General features: G+C 44.7%; 1 protein-coding gene across 3 annotated transcripts; it reads left to right on the top strand.

Moving 5' to 3' along the window:
* The first annotated feature begins 1,988 nt into the window (after positions 1-1,988).
* Positions 1,989-19,283, top strand: SFRP5 (secreted frizzled related protein 5). Of its 3 annotated transcripts, none has more exons than XM_028730574.2 (4): positions 1,989-2,146; positions 4,701-5,256; positions 9,221-9,298; positions 13,055-19,283. In XM_028730574.2, the coding sequence occupies exons 2-4, from the start codon at positions 4,734-4,736 to the stop codon at positions 13,396-13,398; spliced, it is 945 nt and encodes a 314-aa protein (XP_028586407.1). In that variant the 5' UTR covers positions 1,989-2,146; positions 4,701-4,733; the 3' UTR covers positions 13,399-19,283. The 3 variants fall into 3 exon arrangements, with proteins under 3 accessions (XP_028586407.1, XP_077786270.1, XP_028586406.1); XM_077930144.1 differs by lacking the exon at positions 1,989-2,146 and adding an exon at positions 8,019-8,173 and having other exon boundaries at positions 4,333-5,256; positions 13,055-13,192; XM_028730573.2 differs by lacking the exon at positions 1,989-2,146 and having other exon boundaries at positions 4,343-5,256.
* The last annotated feature ends 144 nt before the right edge of the window (positions 19,284-19,427 follow it).

A 19,427-nucleotide genomic window follows, 5' to 3' on the forward strand; every position in this document is an offset into this window, starting at 1 on the left:
GGGTCCCCTACTTATCTGTTTGGTGTTTCCACATATCTGACAGATTCCTTTCTCAAGCAGAAGAGAAAAGGGGGAGAATCAGCCATCTATTCAGAGTCACGCCCAATGCTGATTCGCACACACTTACGTCCACCTTCACACTCTTATAAATTCCTCTTGCACAGTCTCACCTCGTGACACTCACACCCCAAGGCCTGCCAGTCTCCCCTTCTCTCCACCCGCCCCCTGAACACTGCGCTGATTCATCCCAGCACATTCATCAGGAGCCAGCGATTTTCTGTCAGTCCCAGAGCCTGCTGAGCTTATCTTGTTTCTACCTGTGATACCTGGGGGCCTCAGGCCACCTCCCCTCATTCCAGTGGGCTTGATAAAGCCATGGCTTTATCTTATCTGAGCTGCATTGGCAGCCGCAGATTAATGGGGCTGAGGGAGAAAGAGCGACTTGTCTCTTCAGTGCAGCTAGGAATGACAAGGCTGGGCGCGTGTCTACACTTGAGTTAAATGTGGACGGAGATATGTTCACGTGAGGGACTGTGTGTGACAGCAACCGGATGACGAGCATGCAATGAGTTCAGATATCCAGCAAGAGGGGGACAGTAGCAAGTGGTTTGACTTGAAATGCAGAATAAATTTACTCAATTCACTTCCCAGGTATGTCACTAATGTTTTCCCACTATAAAGAAGAGTCATGTTATGCCCCAACTAAGGTGTTATCTGGAGCATAGAGAGCTTCTGAATGTTGTCCTCATGGGTGGGGCAGGATCCCTTGGTTGGGTCCAGAAACCCGTTTCCATTGCCTAGTTGTCACTCTTGATCCAGTGACAAGCAGTGATGTGAGATGTCAAAGGTGCCTCCACAGTCACAGTCACCACACAGAGTGGCCTCCTCTGCAGCTGCTGCTGTGGCTGGGAGGGGGCTACAAAGGGGTTGGAGGCTGCTGTGGCACCCCCTCCTCAAAATGATGGTAATAGTATTGGATAGGTCATCTAAGAGCAAGAGTAGCAGAGCCCTTTTATTTGGACCAAATGTTAAAAATCACAAAGAGGCAAATAAGATTTTGGACTTCATAAACATTCTTCATTAGACTAGATACTAAGTCAAAAAAAATTAAAGGGTGAGGGAGGGAAACATTACTGAGCATAAAGGATGCCCAGAAATAAATTGTGGCTTCAGCTGGCTGTGGAAATCCAAAGAAGAAAAGCCCAATCTGAGCCCAAAGAGGTGCTACTGGGTAACCTGCAACACTGCTTCAAAGACAGGGAAGCCTCTAGTTTATTTGTAACAGCGGTAGCTCATTAAAATTGATTAAAAGGAATCTAACTTTAGGTGATTAAGTGAACAGCAAAGGCTTTGCTTTACCTCAAGCACTGGGAGCCTCAGGAGCAGAGATTCTCTTTTCTTTTAATTGAAAGTCTGCCTTTTAGCTGATCATAATAGTAGTAGTAGTAGTAGTAGTAGTAGTAGTAGTAGTAGTAGTAATATATTATTTATACCCCACCCATCTGGCTGGGTTTCCCCAGCCACTCTGGGCAGCTTCCAACAAAAGATTAAAAATACTGTACATTAAGACATCAGTCATTGAAAACTTCCCTAAACAGGGCTGCCTTCAGATGTCTTCTAATCATGAGATAGATGACTTTTACTAAACATTTCCATCTATCTCTGCAAGTAAACAGAGAAAAGACCCCAAGAATGAGAGATGGGCCCAGCTTTCCCCCAACCGGATGTTCTCCACATGTTATTATTGGCTCAGCCTATCCCATCAAAATGGACTTCTGCCAGGCTGCTTCCTCTTGTCCCGCTAAGCCAGACCCTCACACCTGCATCATGAGCAAGAATAATTCCCCCTCCCTAAGTCTCCAAGCAGGCCCAGCATCACTGAGTGCTCACCTCCAAGCTCAGCTAGAGACTTCCCCTCCCCACACAGGGCAAAGTCCGCAGCAGGAGGGAAATGACTAATTGATACTCAGGAGTTAGCAGAGGTCCCCTCACAAGGGTTGGGCCACTGACAGCCCAGATAAACCCTGGATAATAATCTCTTTCTAATGGGGCCTGCCCTCAGGAGGGGCACCCGCTGCAGCCGAGCCTGTTTCCAGGGACTCAAAGGCATGTACAACCATTGCAGAACTACAAGGAAAACAATGAGGTAGGAAAACTCCTCCTTTTGTGAACTGCCCTGCCTTTTCCAAGCTGAAAAACATAGGGCGTTTTCTCTGCGGGTGTATTCATGCCTTTGATGCAATATTAGTGGATTTCTACTGGACCGTCCACACATCACTCTTCTATGGTGTTCTCCAATATTAGCGCATTATTGCCATCTGAAAGGGCACTAAAGCACAACAAAAGCTGGACAAAAAAAAGTTACGGGATTTCAGTAGGAAGTTACAGGACATGGAAATGAAGCAGTGTGTGTCCAGTCCTGGTGCCTTCAAGGGGCAAACAGTAATGAAAGTGGGATCACGTCTATCTGCCATGATGGCACCATGAGCACAAATCATTGTGCTTGCACAATAAAAAGGACATGTGGAGGGGGCCATGGATAGACCAGTAGAAAAGCATTTCACTGTCTATCTCAGATCCTGGGGGGTGCTTATATGGCAGAGTTTAAATTCATGGATTTCAGTGAGCTCAAATGGGCTTCACTCCATGGCCCAATTCACCCATCACATGGACAGGCTAGCTGGGACTGAAGTCCATAACATTTGGAAGGCATCAAGTTGGTGAAGGCTGCTATAGTTACTGCCTTACCATGAACAAGGATATGCTTCCTGCTTTGCTTCTCCACTAGTTGAAACAACAAACCACAATCCCTGGCTTAGTCCTATGAGGGATTACAGCTCAAACAAACCACATTCAGGAAGTCAAGAACAAACCTTGACATTACATGGTTATTTGTTTGGAGCAAAACAAACCATGACCCCTCACAGAGCTAAGCCAGGGACTGTGGTTTTTTGTTTTCCCTAGGGAGGAGAAAAGTGACAGACACCTGCACATTCATGGTAAACAATTAACTATGGTTTACCATGATGGGTGAGCGCAGACTATATTGGAATGCTGCTGCTTCGTTTTTCTTAAGGCTTGAAGCGGAACTTGGTGTTTGTTCTGGCACTAGAATACACAATGTCTCTGTCTTTTGAATGTGTACTGCATTCAAATATGTATACTGTTCCTGTAATCAACATGTAAGGCTACTAAATTTATTACTTGCTCCTGGTTCTCTGCTTTCAACAGCACTTTGATCTTTAGAGTTTACCCAGTACCAATCCTCACCTCCTGTCCGTAATAAGCTTCTTGTACTGGTTTCTGCAGATCAGGTTTTTGTTAAAGAAACAATAACTCACAAGGATGGGGGGAGGGTTCCTGACATTTGACAACCCTAATTTCCTTTAGCTTTAGACATAATCTTGTTGACTTGGTTTTGAATGTTAATGTACCCAGGTGTATGCACTTGCAACCTTCATTCAACCAGTGATGTTGTAGAATGTGGTTCATAGCTAGGCAGTCTTCAGTGATCCAAGTTTCTCACTTGGTCAGCTTGGGATCATTGATAGCATTCTGCCGAAGCTTCTGAGTCTCCATCCCAGAATACTTTATTTAATTTAATGTGGCATTTGGTTGATTTAATGTGGTAAGTATAATGTTCCTTTATACTTGCCACATTAAATCATCTCGTCAATTAAACTTCAGGCATTTACTGGGCACCCACCTGGTATCCAACATTGGCCCTTGTAATGCCCTATATTCCCATATAAACCTATCCCCTTCTACAAATGTACCAAAGCCCAATGGCAAATTCAAGTTTCTTTTTCTGACATTTCCTTCTCTTGAGCCATAGTTGCAAAAGGGATTGTTGGGCTTCCACACTAACGTCATTCATCTGTATAACCTGGTCATCAAAATCAATAGATGGTCATTTCCATGTATCATTTAAACGTTTAGTTAGTAGTGGTGAGTTGGATATTATTCAGCCATCTCAGAGAGTCTATTGAATGCAATGAGCAGGTATTGCAAATGTGTTTATCAGTCCTGGCCACAGATATTTTTATGCTCGAAGCAAAACAAGCACACATATGCACACCACATAGCTGAGAGCCTGCTCTGGACAGGAGTTCGTTATTAAGAGCACTTCAGATATGAGGCAGGAAAATTGCACCCTTCCTGAAAGCTACTGCCCAACGCCGACTGCTTCATGGCATTTCATAGCCCTGCCAGCTGGGCCCTGATGCCTGTGTGTGCAGGGAATGGGAACAAGGGGGGAGGGAGAGAGAGAGAGCTGGAAAGCAGGAGGGGGAGGAAGAAACAGAGAGGGCTGGAGGAGCGGCCCAGACTGGGAGGTGGGGACATCCTTGTGGCTGGCTCCCAACTCAATCCTGGGAGGGGGGGAGCATGCCTGGTGAAGATTGGCTGCCGGTTCCCCCCAAGAGGCTGCTTTGGAAACCTAGAGGGGGTGGTGCTAAACAGCCCAGAGCAGAGACTTCAACTTAATCTAGCTTCAGCTCACTCCATCCCACCGATAGTGCCAGATACAACCTTGGGGGAGAATGCTTTTGCTTGCCTAGGTGCAGGCACACCCGTTTTAAGAGGCAGGTGTTGGCTCCTTGGCTGGGCTTGGCCCAGGCAGTGCCCTTCATTCAGCTTGGCTCCCATCGGCGCTCGTGGCAACCAGAGTCCCACGTTCTCTCCCTCTCTCTCCCCTGCAGCCGAGGGAGCCCTGAGGGGAGTGTCTCTGAGCCATGATGTCACCCTGCCCATGGAATGCCCTGGGCACTGTGCTGCTGGTTCTGGTGCAGGGCTGGGCGCTGTCCGTGAGTCAGGAGTACGACTACTACAGCTGGCAATCCGACAACTTCCAGCATGGACGCTTCTACACTAAGCAGCCCCAGTGCGTGGACATCCCGGCCGACCTGCAGCTCTGCCACAACGTGGGCTACAAGCGCATGCGTCTCCCTAACCTGCTGGAACACGAATCCATGCCAGAGGTAAAGCAGCAAGCCAGCAGCTGGGTGCCCCTGCTGGCCAAGCGGTGCCATTCCGACACACAGCTTTTCCTGTGCTCCCTCTTTGCACCTGTCTGCCTGGACCGGCCCATCTACCCCTGCAGGTCACTGTGCGAGGTGGTGCGCGACTCGTGCGCTCCTGTCATGGAATCCTACGGCTTCCCTTGGCCTGACATGCTCAACTGCAACAAGTTCCCCTTCGACAATGACCTGTGCATCGCTGTGCAGTTTGGAAACAGTCAGGCAACTCAGCCACCAGGTAACTGCATGGGGAGACTGTGATGGGGGGGAAGGACCTGTGCTAAGAGATTGTTTGGGAGGCAATGTCGCTCTTACAGAACCCCACACTCATCCTGCCCATTATACCTTGCGTCCTAGGATAAGAGGCTCAGGCATACAGCCAACTAGGCACTGGATAAGGGTAGGAGCCCATTAGACCTTGCCTCCTAGGGTAAGAGGTTCAGACATGCATCCAGCTCTGCTCTCGCTGCTCCTGGCTCAGGTTATCGTTCAAAGCTCTGCTGGTATTGTAAAGTGTGCAAGAGACTGCCAGTCTATCAGGGCATAGTCCAGAAGGGTGGATGGAGCACAAAGCATGTAGGCTAGGCCCAGAATTGGAGTTTGTCCCCATGTTCATTGCTTATCCAAGCCTTTTCCTGAACTGATAGTCGCAAGTGGCTTCAAGCTGAAAATCATCTCTCCTTTCTCTTCATGTCCCAAGACCAGGCAGTTTCTCATTACGTTTACTGTGAGACATTATACAGTACTTGAGGCGCTGAGAAAATATCCTGTCACAGTTGCGAAATGAGAGTAGTAAGTGGCTTTCTCAACACTCACAATATTTGTGGTGTTTATCCCCCTCCTTTCGTGAAGTTTACATAATTTCCCCTTTCATTATGTTGAAATAGCATACCTCAGCGATGAGCTTGGTGCATATGTTGATCTTTTGATTCTTCCTGCCAGCTTGAATGCTGCTATATGGCAGGGACAGGGAACCCGTGGTCCTAAATTACAACTCCCATCATCTCTACCCATTGGCTCTGCTGAGTGGGGGCTGATGGGAGATGGAGTCCGATAACGCCTGAAGGGCCACAGGTTCCCCACCCAGCTCTATATAGGGCTTTCCTTGTCCTTGAGATACCACCTCCAAAAGTCCCTTTTCATAAGAAGCATCTTTACAAAAGCAGCAGGATCCCAACACAGGGCAAACCACCCATCTGACCATTTGCCCTATATCTGTTCCCTTGCAGAGGCACAGCCTTCTACATGGCATACTCCCAGTGGGACAGCTTCCTATCAGTTTCTAGGACAGCCTCTGCTGAAGATTTCAAATCTGTAAAAATATTCCTTAATTGGATTAAACCAGGTTACAGTCATGGGAATAGGGTGGATCCTGAAAACACACTGCTAGAACCCTAATTTGGGGGGGTCAGAAGCAGGTTACAGGGCTTAAAGGATGGGATGGAAGAGCAAGTGCAGCAAACACACATATCTACCTATGTGTGATCAATAGCAAATTCTTTAGCTCAGCAACCACTGGGAGGCAGTGTCCAATTGAACAGAGAACATCCAAAGAGACGTATAGCAAAGGACACTTGGTTAGACTGGAAACAGGAGCCAGAATCCATGACTTCTCTATAGCTTATCCTACTAGTCAGTGGAATAGGGTACCTTACAATCCCCCACTTTAAGTGCATATGGCAACCTTGTTTTGTGCACACTGGGTGAGGTAGAAGGCATCTCCCAAAATTCATGGTCACATATTTCAACACTCCTCTCCTAGTTTGATGAGCAACATTTTTCATGGATGAGTTTCCACCAGGCTCATTTTGAATTCAGGAGTATCCTTGGAGGCACAGTATATTATTTCACTCCCCAAACAAGTGGGAAATTCAGAGGAGCCTTTGCAGGATCATTTTCCTAGGAGGATCGCTGCTTGGAGGAGTGAGCAGCAGAGATTTATGGTGCGGCTGTGAGAATCTGTTTATTTACAAATGAACAGGCAGGGAACCAGGAGTAGCACAAATATTGCCTGTTAGCACAGACCTTGGAATCCAAAGTCTAGCAAGCTCCAAGCACACTTCCTGCTTCTTCCTAGTCATCACTTCCAGCATCTGACTTAACACCATCCGTTGAAAAATTGCCCTCCTGAACAACCCTGTCTCTGATCTCCAAGGAAGTCCTATGGGCTTGACTCTCAAAACTTCAGGATAACTGGCGGGGGTGGGAGACCCTGGAAAAGGGATGCAAAGTCTAAAACAGCAATAGAGCCTAAGGCAGGCATTTTAAGAGTTTTACTGACTTGCTGGTTTTATCGTTAATTTTCACAATTTTATCATTTTATAGTTTCACAACACACTGGTTAGACATTACAGTGCTAGGCAATAGCTTGTTGAAATGAAAATGAACTCTCACTCACCCACACCAGGTAGAATACCCTGAGCGACGGCACCCCCAAAGATTGATCATCCATACCAGATCTGGGATGCTAAGGAACACCTACCAACTTGTTATAATGACATTTCTCTGTGTGCGGCTTCAGGAGGGCGCCAGAGATGTCCTGTTCTATTCCTTGTTTCATGCCAGTATTAAATTAGTGACCCAACTTACAGACTCTCCTGTGTAAGGATCTCAACATGCTCACCTACAGAGCAGATGGCTGGGTTGTGTGTCCTATCAAGTTAGGGGCAAGTTTGAAAAGGCTAAAGAAACAGTGTCTTCATGCAAATGTCAGGTCACACTCAGCTTTCATACTTTTTGTTTTTTGTAGCATATATATATATATATATATATATATATATATATATATATATGCTGGAGTAACTGTAGGCAAAGGATGTCAGAGGTCTTGTACTTTTAATGTTGGTATAAAGCTGGGAGCCTCGTAAGGATCAGCTTCACACATTAAATACCTTTTCTACCTAACTATTAAAAGATAAAGGAGCTCTGTCCTTCTTTACATCTAGGCCAACCCTTGTCTCCTTACTCCTTCTCTCTGCTTTTCTTTCTTCTTCTCTGAAGAGAGGCAGGGTGGTGCTACATCTCATTTAACCCACCCTAGGACACAGAATGGCCCCGGAGTGGGTCCCACCATGTCCTCATGCCTTCCACCAGGATGGATAGCCAAAAGAGGCTCCATAGCTTCCCATGGAGCATTTCATCTGCCTGGATTAATAGTAAGCATTCCCCTCAATACATAGCTAAAAGTCCAAGGAGAAGGCTGGTCCTCAGCCTCATTCATCACTGCTGTAGTCACAACATGACCATTCTTAGCCCAGGGGATCCCCAACTGTGGCTCATGGATCATCAGAGGCCCCCAAGATTCATTCAGGTGATCCATGGCATGTTCATATTAAATGCTCACAGCAATTTTTAATTGTGTTTTTAATTGCTTCTTTTATTTATTGCATTGTATTATTATTCCATAGAATTCAAATATATAAAAAAGAAGCAATAGAAAATACTATACAAAACCATGCAGCGTATAGCCCAGCACATTACAATTGTTACAACAAGCAGAAAAATCATTAACTGGTCCGCCAAGACCCTCAGCAATTTTCAAGTGGTCCATGGGGAGAAACGTTTGAGCATCACTGGCTTAGCCTACACTTCAGGCTATTCCCTCCAGTCAGCCCAGACCACCAGAATGTCGTTTTGCCCTTGACTGACAGGTTCGCATCATACAACACAGAGCCTTGGTTTCCCTCATCCTCTCCCATCAAATATCTCCTTTGATTTATATCATTTTAAGCCTCACGCGCGCACTTTTAGGGGGCGGGAAGATAGCAAAATTAAATGGAATGTTATTTAACTGGGGCAAGGATAGGGGTTTGTATAATGGAGAAAATTAAGAGGTGGATAAAGAATCAGTTAAACAAGAAACAAATATTCCCCCCTCAAAAAAAAAGAAGAAGAAGAAGAAGAAGAAGAAGAAGAAGAAGAAGAAGAAGAAGAAGCCTTCTCCAGCTGTTCAAAAGGCTTTCCAATAAGGATTACGGGCTTCCTGTTTGGGTGAGCCAAACTCCCAAACCTTCTGTTAGTTCAAGATACTTCATGACAGGCCAAAGAAAGTTCGTGACGAGGCAGATGATCTGGGATTGAGAATAATCATTATTAGATGTGGGCTGCCCATGAGAATACAGCCAGGAAGCTGCAGGGCCAGAGCTGTGAGCAATGTCCCAAACATTTGGCAGGTGAGGACTCACTTTTTTTCCATCTTGCAGTGTCAAAGATCTGCACCCAATGCGAGATGGAGCACAAGGCAGATGGCATCATGGAGCAAATGTGTTCCAGTGACTTTGGTGAGTCATCCGTTCAAAGCGGCAGGGATTGGGGAGTCTCCACTTGGGGCATCTGAGAGTGAAGCTGAAGCTCTGCAGAACAACTGTTGAGAATGTGTTGCAAATTCTTTACTTGCATTCCCCTATCTTCTACAACTTACTGGGATTCAAGGTTCCCTTTGAACCCCAGCCTTTGCCATCAGACCTCCAACAACTTCCAGCTTGTTTCTGGCCCAAAGCAAGGTACTGTTTTCGACCTAGAAAGCCTTACAACTCCACTCCATTGCTTAGGACAGAGCTTGTTTTATGCTGGCAGAAGGTCCCAGCATTCCAAGTGGAATGGGAAAAACCACTGTCCAAAGCTCTGCAGAGTCACTATCTACCACTGTCAATCAGGAGTGACTAAGGCCCGTGTTGCTCCAGATATTGTTGGACTCCATCATCCCTGATAACTGACCAAGGCTAGTGAGAGTTTGAGTCCAACATCGGAAGGGCCACGTGGTTAGTCACCCCTGGTGTGTAGACGATATTGAACTGTTAGTATGACTCAGTGTATGGCAGCTTCTTATGTTTAGGAGCAGACTGAGTCCAAGGTATCTGAAGAACCACCCTCTGAACCTGCATGCTATGCAAGACCCTTTGAGTATTTCCACACCTGGAAATTAGGGAAGAGGCCCTTTTAGGTGGAAAGACCCCAGATGTGGATTGCCTCCCCACGTAGATTAGCTTGGCACAAACAATATCGTTTAGACCAGTGTTTCCCAACCTTGGGCCTCCAGCTGTTTTTGGACTACAACTCCCATCATCCCTAGCTAGCAAGACCAGTGGTCAGGGATGATGGGAATTGTAGTTCAAAAACAGCTGGAGGCCCAAGGTTGGGAAACACTGGTTTAGACGGTAGGCCTATGATTAGAGTGTTGAACTAGGACCCCCCCAGACATCTATTTAATTGTGCAATCTTGATTTGTTCTCATGTTATTCAGGTGGTTATGGTAGATCCCACTTTCAATAGTGTCTCTGCATACGAAGGTTTTAAGGCACCTATGGTCAAGGGTCCCTTTACCTTTACCTTTTTACAGTTTGTTTGCCAATCCATGAATGTCCTGTAGCTTCCTGCTGAGCTCCTGTAACTTTCCATGCAGCAAATGTTCAAGTGTTCCTTGGTTGGTTTTGCACTACAGTGCAAGGTATCCCTGCAGATGGCAATAATGTGGTAACATTGGGGAAGCACTGCAGAACCATTAGTAAAGCGGAACAATGTGTGAGTGGTCCGGTCTAAACCCATAATTAATGCACTATTATTGTGCGAATGCCATGCTACAGAAATATATAAATAAAAGTTAAGACCAGCATTCTGGAGACAGGGCTCCAGGTCTGAAAAAACCAAGACCATAGCTGTCAACTTTTCCCTTTTCTTGCGAGGAATCCTATTTGGAATAAGGGAATTTCCCTTTTAAAAAGGAAAACGTTGACAGCTATGACCAAGATGCAAATCCCCACTTGGCCACAGAACTCACTGGGTGACCTTAGCCTAGTCCAACTAACTTTATAGGGTTATTATGAGGGCAGGAGGTTGGGAGGAGGGAGAGACACATACACATGGACTTGTGTTCTTAGTAGGAAACAAGGATAAACATGCAAAATAAGCAAAGAAAGCATGTCAGGCCTGCTTGTCTGTTTGCTTAAGCTATTAACTAGTTGTAACTATTTCATCAGTATTATTTCTGCTGGTGTTTTTTATATCATCTGTATTTTTTAATCTATGTTAAATTTGGCTTAATTAGGCTTAACACCATGCAGAATCTGTTCATTGCCCTGAAGACTGTTTATACTGGAAAATACAACATACACATTTTTAAAACAAATCATCATAAAAATAAAACGTGATGTGCCTCATTCCAGAAGAAAGGAGGCCGATCTGCTACTTCAGATGATAATCCCAGAAAAACAGTTAAACGCTGAAAATAGGAGGCAAGGATCAGAGAGGTTTGTCAGATCTGTCTCCCAGCAACTCCCCTTTGAGGCATCCATCTCTTTGATGAACTCTTGGCTTCAACAGTGATGTTCCCAGTTGACCATGGCAAAGAGGGTTCAGGCTGACACAGTGTGGTTAAAAAAAAAAAAGTTAAAACAAAGCAGTGCAGTATCCACCCAGCAGCTCTTTTTGCTTCAGATTTCAGCATGACCAGTAAGGCAGTTTATACTGGGGCTAACAAGATAGACACAGGAGAGACCTGTCCAGAAAGTGGTCAGAAATCAACACCTTTACCTTCTTTCCTTGACACACATCATACAAGCTGGTTCCAGGGTGGAACACCACTTTTTCTCAACACACAAGACCAGGCAATTTGGATCATCAGCATCTTGGGCATGCTTTGTGGGAGGCCAAGAACCACTTCACATGAGATATTTCCCCTACATATGATCTGGCTCCCAGCCATCTATAGGATCCTCTTCACATAGAAAATCAGTGCATGGATACAATCACAGTGATTTTCACAATTATGCAGCGGCTGCAAAGTCCTGCTGCAGTCAACAAAATTGATCCTTGATGTAACTAACCCTGTACTTCCAAAAAAAAGCTATTAAGATATACTGCATTTTCCATCTTTTTATGAAGCCAACCTACCTGCTATTGTAAATGCATTACTGGCACTATATGTATACACGCATGTGATGAGAGCAGAATTTCACCTTATCCTAAACACACAGATTAAAGACAAGGATGCCAAAAAAAAAGTCTAAAAGCTTATAAAATAACACCAACCAAATCATAGCAATCCAAGACATATGGTTAGATTTTTATTTATTTTTAAATGGTATTTAGAACTCCTGCATAAGGAACTTCTGTACAAGAATATGTCACTGCATCTGACCAAGTTGAGAAGCATTTGGGATTCAAGAGGGTCACAGAACTTCACTAAATAATATTGATTATATTTTATTGATTGCACTGAGTTTCCCCATGTTTTTCTACATGTTGTTGCCATATGACTCTTACTACAATCGTGGATTCAGCCATCTGAAGTTTTTTAATTGCACAGGTTCTGTGCAAGGTTGTACTTCCTAAGCTTTTTGATTGTTGTAACCTTGTTTTCAAATCATTTATAAGGTCAAATTCTATTATTATCACATGCTTGCATAAATATTGCAAATGCGTTTTTTGGCCCTATAGTTATTACGTTGACATTATAGAAAGGTGGAAAATACACTACTGTGTATTATTTATTTATAGCTTTTTTAACCTTGATTTTTGTGTTGTTTATTTCTGGCATGCAGTCAGATATTTTCTTTCATTTCTGGTTTTTGTAGGAGTAGGCTGGAGCATGCTTCACTCCACTCTTGGACTAAGGACAAAAACCTGGACGACTCGCACCTGTTGAGGAACCTTCCTCCAATGAACCTGTGCTGGGTTTATAGAGAACCAGGGTGCTCAAAGCTTAATAGATGGTGGCTTGTCTTTTTGTCAAATACAAATCTATCATTTACAAACAAATATACTCAATAGGAAGTTGAAGAGTAATTCCATGACCTCTCATTCAGTCAGAGGAGATAAACCAGATCCTGACACTCTGTGTGACCCCCACTCTATTACCTACTCCTCATCTCTCCTTGGTGACTTTTTTTAACAGGGCCAAATACGTAGCTGTCAAACAAGTCAGTCCTCCTAATCCCTGTCCTTATGAAATCACACTCCTTCTTCTTGCTCCTTCACTTTGACTTCACCCAATTGTCTGTAAGCTCCTAACACAATCTGCTTCCCATTTACCCCTTCAGTGGTGAAGATGCGCATCAAGGAGATAAAGAAAGAGAATGGGGAGAGGCGATTGGTGGCTGCGCAGAAGAAGAAAAAGCTGCTCAAAGTGGGGCCGTTGAAGCGCAAGGACACCAAGAAGCTGGTGCTGCACATGAAGAACGCAGGTGCCTGCCCCTGCCCCCAGCTTGATGACCTCAGTGGCAGCTTTCTGGTGATGGGGCGAAAGGTGGGTGGGAGGTTGCTAGTCTTGGCCATTTACCGCTGGGAGAAGAAGAATAAGGAGATGAAATTTGCTGTCAAATTCATGTTCTCCTACCCTTGTTCCATGCACTACCCCTTCTTCTATGGGGCAGACCCCCACTGAATCCCCACTCATTCCAAGAACCCTGCTCACTCTTCTTCACAGCACTCCCCACACTTTTTGGTTCCCCACTCGTAACCCACAGAATACCCTTTTTTATATGGGCTGACCTACACAAAGCCACATACTGTTGGGAGCCCATCCCTGCAACAGGACTCTTTCTCCTAAAGCACAAACTCCATTAGGACCAGCTCTGTTAAGTTCCAGATCAGAGTTCTGCCCATCTTGGAAGCTTTGGAGACCATGCAGAAATCCACCTCATTCCCAACACACCTTCACTAGACGAATAAGTCTTAGCACCTGCAAGCAAACATCTCTTATCAATCCCAGTATACCCAAGCTCCAATAGAGGCTGAATCACACAGAATTTTAGTTGCAACCTTTAGTGGAACATTTAAGGAAAATCCCAGTCCATTCTTAATTCCTACTAGTGAGAAGCCAAAGATTTTGAAACATTGTGAGCAGGGCAACCAATGCTTTCCAATCGCAACCTTTCATTTTCATAGTGCATTGAACTACTTAGTTACAGGGATGGGAAACCTGCAGCCCACCAGATATTGTCAGACTCCAAATCCCACATCCCCAGCTAGCAAACCTAATGGGCATGGATAATGAGTGCTGTGGTCCAGCAACATCTGGAGAGTCTAACATCCCCATCCCATCCCTGACTTAGTAGGAGTTGGCCAGGCGCAGTATGAAGCTCTAAACATCTCAGACTGCCAGACACCAGATGTGTTGTAGAAGCTACAATGTCCCAACTAATACTCCACTGGACTGACAATCCCCAGTTCTGGCCTCCTCTCCTAGGTTCTGCATAGCATCTTCTCAGGCCATGTAGAACCTTAAGCAGACACTAAGCAAGGCCTCCCTAGAAGCCTCCCCCAATTTCCAGCTCGCATGACCATTGGCTACTACTCTGGCTGGGGCTGATGAGAGTTGTTGTCCAGGTTGCAGGAGGCTGCTGGTCTCTTGTATGATTGTGATGCTTGAAGGCGGGTGACACCCCTCAACTAAAAAGTCCAGGTCTTCCGTCATGACATGGTCATTATTGCATCAGCATCTTTTGAGGCACAGATCTGTACAGCATCCTTAAACATCATGGGGCAGATCCACCCCATAGATTTTGAACACATTCAACACACATCTAAAGCACATGACTTCCTCCCCCCCCCAAAAAAAAAATATAATCCTGGGAACTGTAGTTTGGTAAGGGGACTGGGAATTGTAGCTGTATGAGGGTGAAACAATGATTCCCATGATTATTCAGGGGAGGTCATGTGCTTTAAATGTGCACTGAATGTGCTTTGAATGTATGGTGGGGATCTGCATGTGGCAATACCAAGCGAGGTACGAGGCAGTGACTTGGAACAGTTCCTAACACAAACACTCTGCCTGAGGCCTTCATGCTCCCTTACAGAGTAATAGGCATCAAGTAGTCTATAGATTTAATTATTCAAGACCATTTGTAATTGGGGATGGACGGACCACTTTGCTATATGAAGCCGTTTATGTGAAGTTTCACTGAAAAATATGCCCGTCACCAATACCGCCTCCTTCCCCTCTCCATGTTTACTTGCCTATGGCCAGAAGAAATATCATGACTATACCAAGTAGGTTAGTGTGCCAACCCCAGAGGAGCACATCAGACCTGTGCATGCACCAGTGAGGAACCAAACCACCAACTGGGCCTGCCGGGTGGCTGTGTCCACCACACAGGATGCCAGACCACCAACTGAGCCTGCCCAACAGATGGCAAACACAGGACGAATGTGTCTCCCTGGGGCCCTTCCATCTGGCAGTTTTCCAGACTCCTGAATGGTCAAGACCAGCTGGCAAGTTAATCCTGGAGCGAATATTTATAGCATCAGCACTGCCAGTTTCACTGCTCCCCACACCAGCTGTGGGGGAGTGGGGGCTGCCCAACACAAAGCAAGCTGTAGGAATTGAGTCTGGCTCCCACACACAGAGGGGTTTTTCACTGGGGCTCATTCCCAGCCAAAGTTTGCTGAGGAAGAGAGGGTGGTAGCTGAGGAGCTCTTGAAAGAACCTCTCTTCCACTCAGGGAATCCTCCGCCCTCAGATTTTCCAGATGAGCTGCTTTGCAAATCATACAGCATGTCACACACACAACTTACTATTGAGTTCATGGTTTTTGGCCACAACTGCGTGTCATGACTCACTTTTCCCTGCACACTACTGAGAGGATGTTGTTGAAGATTCAGCCACCAGTTCGATCAGTTTTTGTACACTGAAGTGGTGGTGGTCGGGTGTTGCCATCTTGTCCTTTGCCTCAAACCGCTAAGTGTCTTTGGCTAGCCTTGCCTTTTGTCATGGCAAACTTGCCATCCTGCTGGAGGGTGCTGAGGGAAAATGACTGGGCTGGTAACTTCTCACACACTGTCCCCTCAAAAATGTGAGCTATTTTGTTCCCCCTAGGACTTCAATCCCCTTCAGATTGTGAACTGGGATATATTTACAAGCTAGGCCATTCCCCACTGTTCTTACATTTTAATTTATATGGCCTGCACATCACTTGGACACTGACAGATTCTCATGGCACCTGACAGCTTCAGAGCCATCATTGCTTGACTTCAGGGGAAGAATGCAAGCACCGTGACTTACAAAAGGAACCCTTTCCACTTCTTTGAATCAGATCATAGAGATGGATTAACAGTGCATTTACTTTTGTCCAAGAATTCTGTGCTACATCTAGTTAGCAAATTAGGTAGAAAATAAAGTGCCCACCTAATCAACACTCACATGGGACTAGTCCTCAAGGCCTTAGCAACCTGAAACTTTTACTGACCCAGGTCCACTGAGTAGGAGCATCCCTAGCTTGGGGTTGCTTTTGTTCATGGAGCAGCCTTTTATTAAAAATACCATACTTGGGGATGCAGTCATCTGCATTCAATTTTCTTCACTGAAAATGCCATTTTAAGCTATTAAATTTGGTCCTTTAAAAAAAAAAAACAGGTCTTCCATCTTCTATCCTGTCCAATATCCACTCTAATAAATCCCATAGAACCCATCCTGATCACCATCTTGCCTGCTTGATTTTGCCACCATTTTAGCTGAAATTTTCATTGACCCTCGTTTCATCTTGGGGACATGCATGCAGAACTTAAGATAGCTCTTGCTGTGTTCTCTATCATTCAGGATTTTTTCATTATTTTTATTAATTCCAAGTCTTTCATTTAAAAAGTGTTCCAGCTTCATTTTATGAGGTGCTTTTTAAAAAAAATAAAAAATGAATCTTTCACAAAATGAAGCTGGAGCACTCATGTTGTGGCATCTGCATAGCATTTCCAGCTCAGCCAAGTATTCATAAAATATTTATTTTCTGCTTATGGCAGATCCAAACTCAAAATTAATTCCCATTGATATCATAACTAACTTGCCCCATTGATTTCAGTGGGAACTAGGTCTGGCCCGGCCTCAATGTTTTGAGTCATATGATGTATTCATGCTGCATTTATTTCATGTCAAGGTCATCAGGGACACTGAATTCTGGCACCATTGTTGTGTTTAGAGTACTGCCATTATCATTCTGGTAACGGCAGGCTTTAATCATGAATGTAGCACTCCATTTTCAGTTGCCCTAATCAACAGATAATCAATGAGAAAGCTAAGCAAGGTCTTCTGCCTCAAATTTGCTTGCAAAAGCCAACTTATACATTCCGCTCATTTGCCTTTTATCTCAACATTATTATTTATGGATACTTGTGGATTTTTTAAAAAGGCACTGGGTTTATCAAATTAATATTAATTTTTTTCAGAAGCATCCTTCATAATTTAATTTGAAACGACACTTCTTTTTGATGCAGAAATACTAATAAGCTACAGGAAATTACCTGCAACTTTAGCGAGTGATTTCATTGCAGCACTAAACTCCCCTCTTCACTTCCCTCACTGCCAGGTCCATACAGGCCCTGTTAAGAGTTCCCCCACAGCAGCACAGTGGTTCTTGGGTCTTCCTTACATCTGCGATCACACGGCAATAAATAGAACAAAAGCTTTTGCATTATCTTAGCGGGAGAGTCTGCAAAGATCTCTCAATATACCGGAAGCTGCATATTGAGCCACAGCCGCTGCACTCTTTATCATATGCTCAGTTCTGTATGAAAACCGCCATCCAGCGAAGCTTAAAATGTCACACTGCGCTAACAATACATGAAATTTTAAGAAATACTGTTTATTGAGCGAGTATTGGGAGTACCATCTCCACAATGTAATATTTTGGACCAGAGTTTGGTTTTTTGTACTGCTTAAAGAACTATTTCAGCTGTTTTTACTGTATGTCTGTGAGCTGCCTTGAGATACATGTAAGAAGCAACTTATAAAGTTAATACTACAGCTGCACCAGGTAGGCTAATTGCTCCTGAGGAATCATCCTGCTTATGAGTGTTTACCAACCGGCTGAAGACCAAGTTCACCAGTTGTAGGAGGGTGGCTTCTCAGTTGTGCAAGAGCCAACGAGCTGCTAGCATCCTGCCATGTGGCGCTTTGTCCTCTTCCACATTTCCAACCTTATGACGGGGAGGTGGCAGCCACATGCTATGACCAGGCAACATGGAGGACCAGCTCTCCGTGTGGTTGCACTTTGTAACTCTACATGGAGCCGCCGTACCAAAATATAAAATAAAACAAGTCATCCCAATCCGTGTTATACCTGTGTAAAATGCCGCCGAGATCTGGCCTTTGGGAGTAAGCTATAGAATCTCAAGCCTTGCTGTAAGTACCAGAAGGGAACCGAGGAGGATGCGATTCTAAACACAGGGAACATTGTGTGAACTTTAGCTAACAAGGCAGCCTTGTTCTTTCTTTCTATAATCCTTTCTCCTCATTCATTGTACCCGTGACAGAACCTGACCTTTTCCCTAAGGTTATTTCCAAGAGCAGCGGCTGTGTTCGTTTGCCAAGGATGGTTTATTTCATACTAGAATTCAAATAAATCATCAGTGACATTTCAGCCCCCGATTCGAGCACCAGCAAGCTGTGACATGGCACTGAGGAGTCTGCCCATGCTTTTTCCTGCTAAGATGGTTGAGGGGAAAGCAGAGGCTACACCACAACTCAATATTCAAAACCATCTGCAAGAGAAGGTTGTTTTAACCTCCCTTTACAGATTACCTGAAAGAAGCACCATAGTTCCCTACAGGTTCTCTGCTTACACATAAAACCAACCAGCAAGCAGTACAGAGCGAAGGATCGGTCAATTTCATTCTCCCCGTTTCTCTTTTTTCCAATTCTTCGCATTGCAGCAATTTGCCATTTTTAAAAATCCTCATCAGCCTTTTAGTGCACACTTCTCCTAATTGATGTGTTGTTGTATGCAATTTTGACTTACGTACACATTTTTGCAAGCTATTTCCCCTAACATAATGTAATTTTGTATGCTATTTTCACAAATAACTACATTTTTCACTCACACACACACACACAGAATATGTGCATTTCTGCAAACAATGCTTGGCTGGAGAACTGCATCACAAAATTTGGCTAAGTGTGAATTTCAAAGGATCGCTGTCTTTCAGTTCATGAATTGTTTTGGAAAGTGTGGATTTGATACCATTTGGCTTCAGATACATATGGAACTGAACTTCTCTTCCATCCCTAGCAAGGGGAAGAAAGTGAGCCAAGGCCCATCACTCACACAGAGGGTGAACATCTGATGTGGGGAGACCGCTGTACTTGCAGAGCCTCCCTGCACAATTTTAAAACTATTTAAGCTACCAGCCATCACATCTCTTAGTGATGAATTCCAGGAGCTGTATTCTATATCATGTGAAAAAGTACCTTTTGTTTGGCCTGAATCCATTTCCAGTCTGGTTTTGTATCTTGTGTGTGTTCGTGCCCCCCACCCCCAATTAAAAATGCTTCACCCCAAAGAGCTGGAAAATGAGTCGCCATGCACTCCCAGTACACCTCCCCACTTACTGTGGTCCAGTTTGCAACATTAGTCCATCTTTACACATTGTACGGGAACTAGGCCAACATCCATGCCTCCTCTACAGCTCTCCATCCCACCTGCC

Source organism: Podarcis muralis, chromosome 6 (assembly GCF_964188315.1).
Source record: "Podarcis muralis chromosome 6, rPodMur119.hap1.1, whole genome shotgun sequence".
Taxonomy (NCBI): domain Eukaryota; kingdom Metazoa; phylum Chordata; class Lepidosauria; order Squamata; family Lacertidae; genus Podarcis; species Podarcis muralis.

Coding starts and splice junctions, on each gene's coding strand:
- SFRP5 (XM_028730574.2), top strand. CDS start 4,734: ATGATGTCACCCTGCCCATGGAATGCCCTGGGCACTGTGCTGCTGGTT. Junction 5,257..9,220: donor TCAGGCAACTCAGCCACCAG/GTAACTGCATGG, acceptor TCCATCTTGCAG/TGTCAAAGATCTGCACCCAA. Junction 9,299..13,054: donor AATGTGTTCCAGTGACTTTG/GTGAGTCATCCG, acceptor TTACCCCTTCAG/TGGTGAAGATGCGCATCAAG.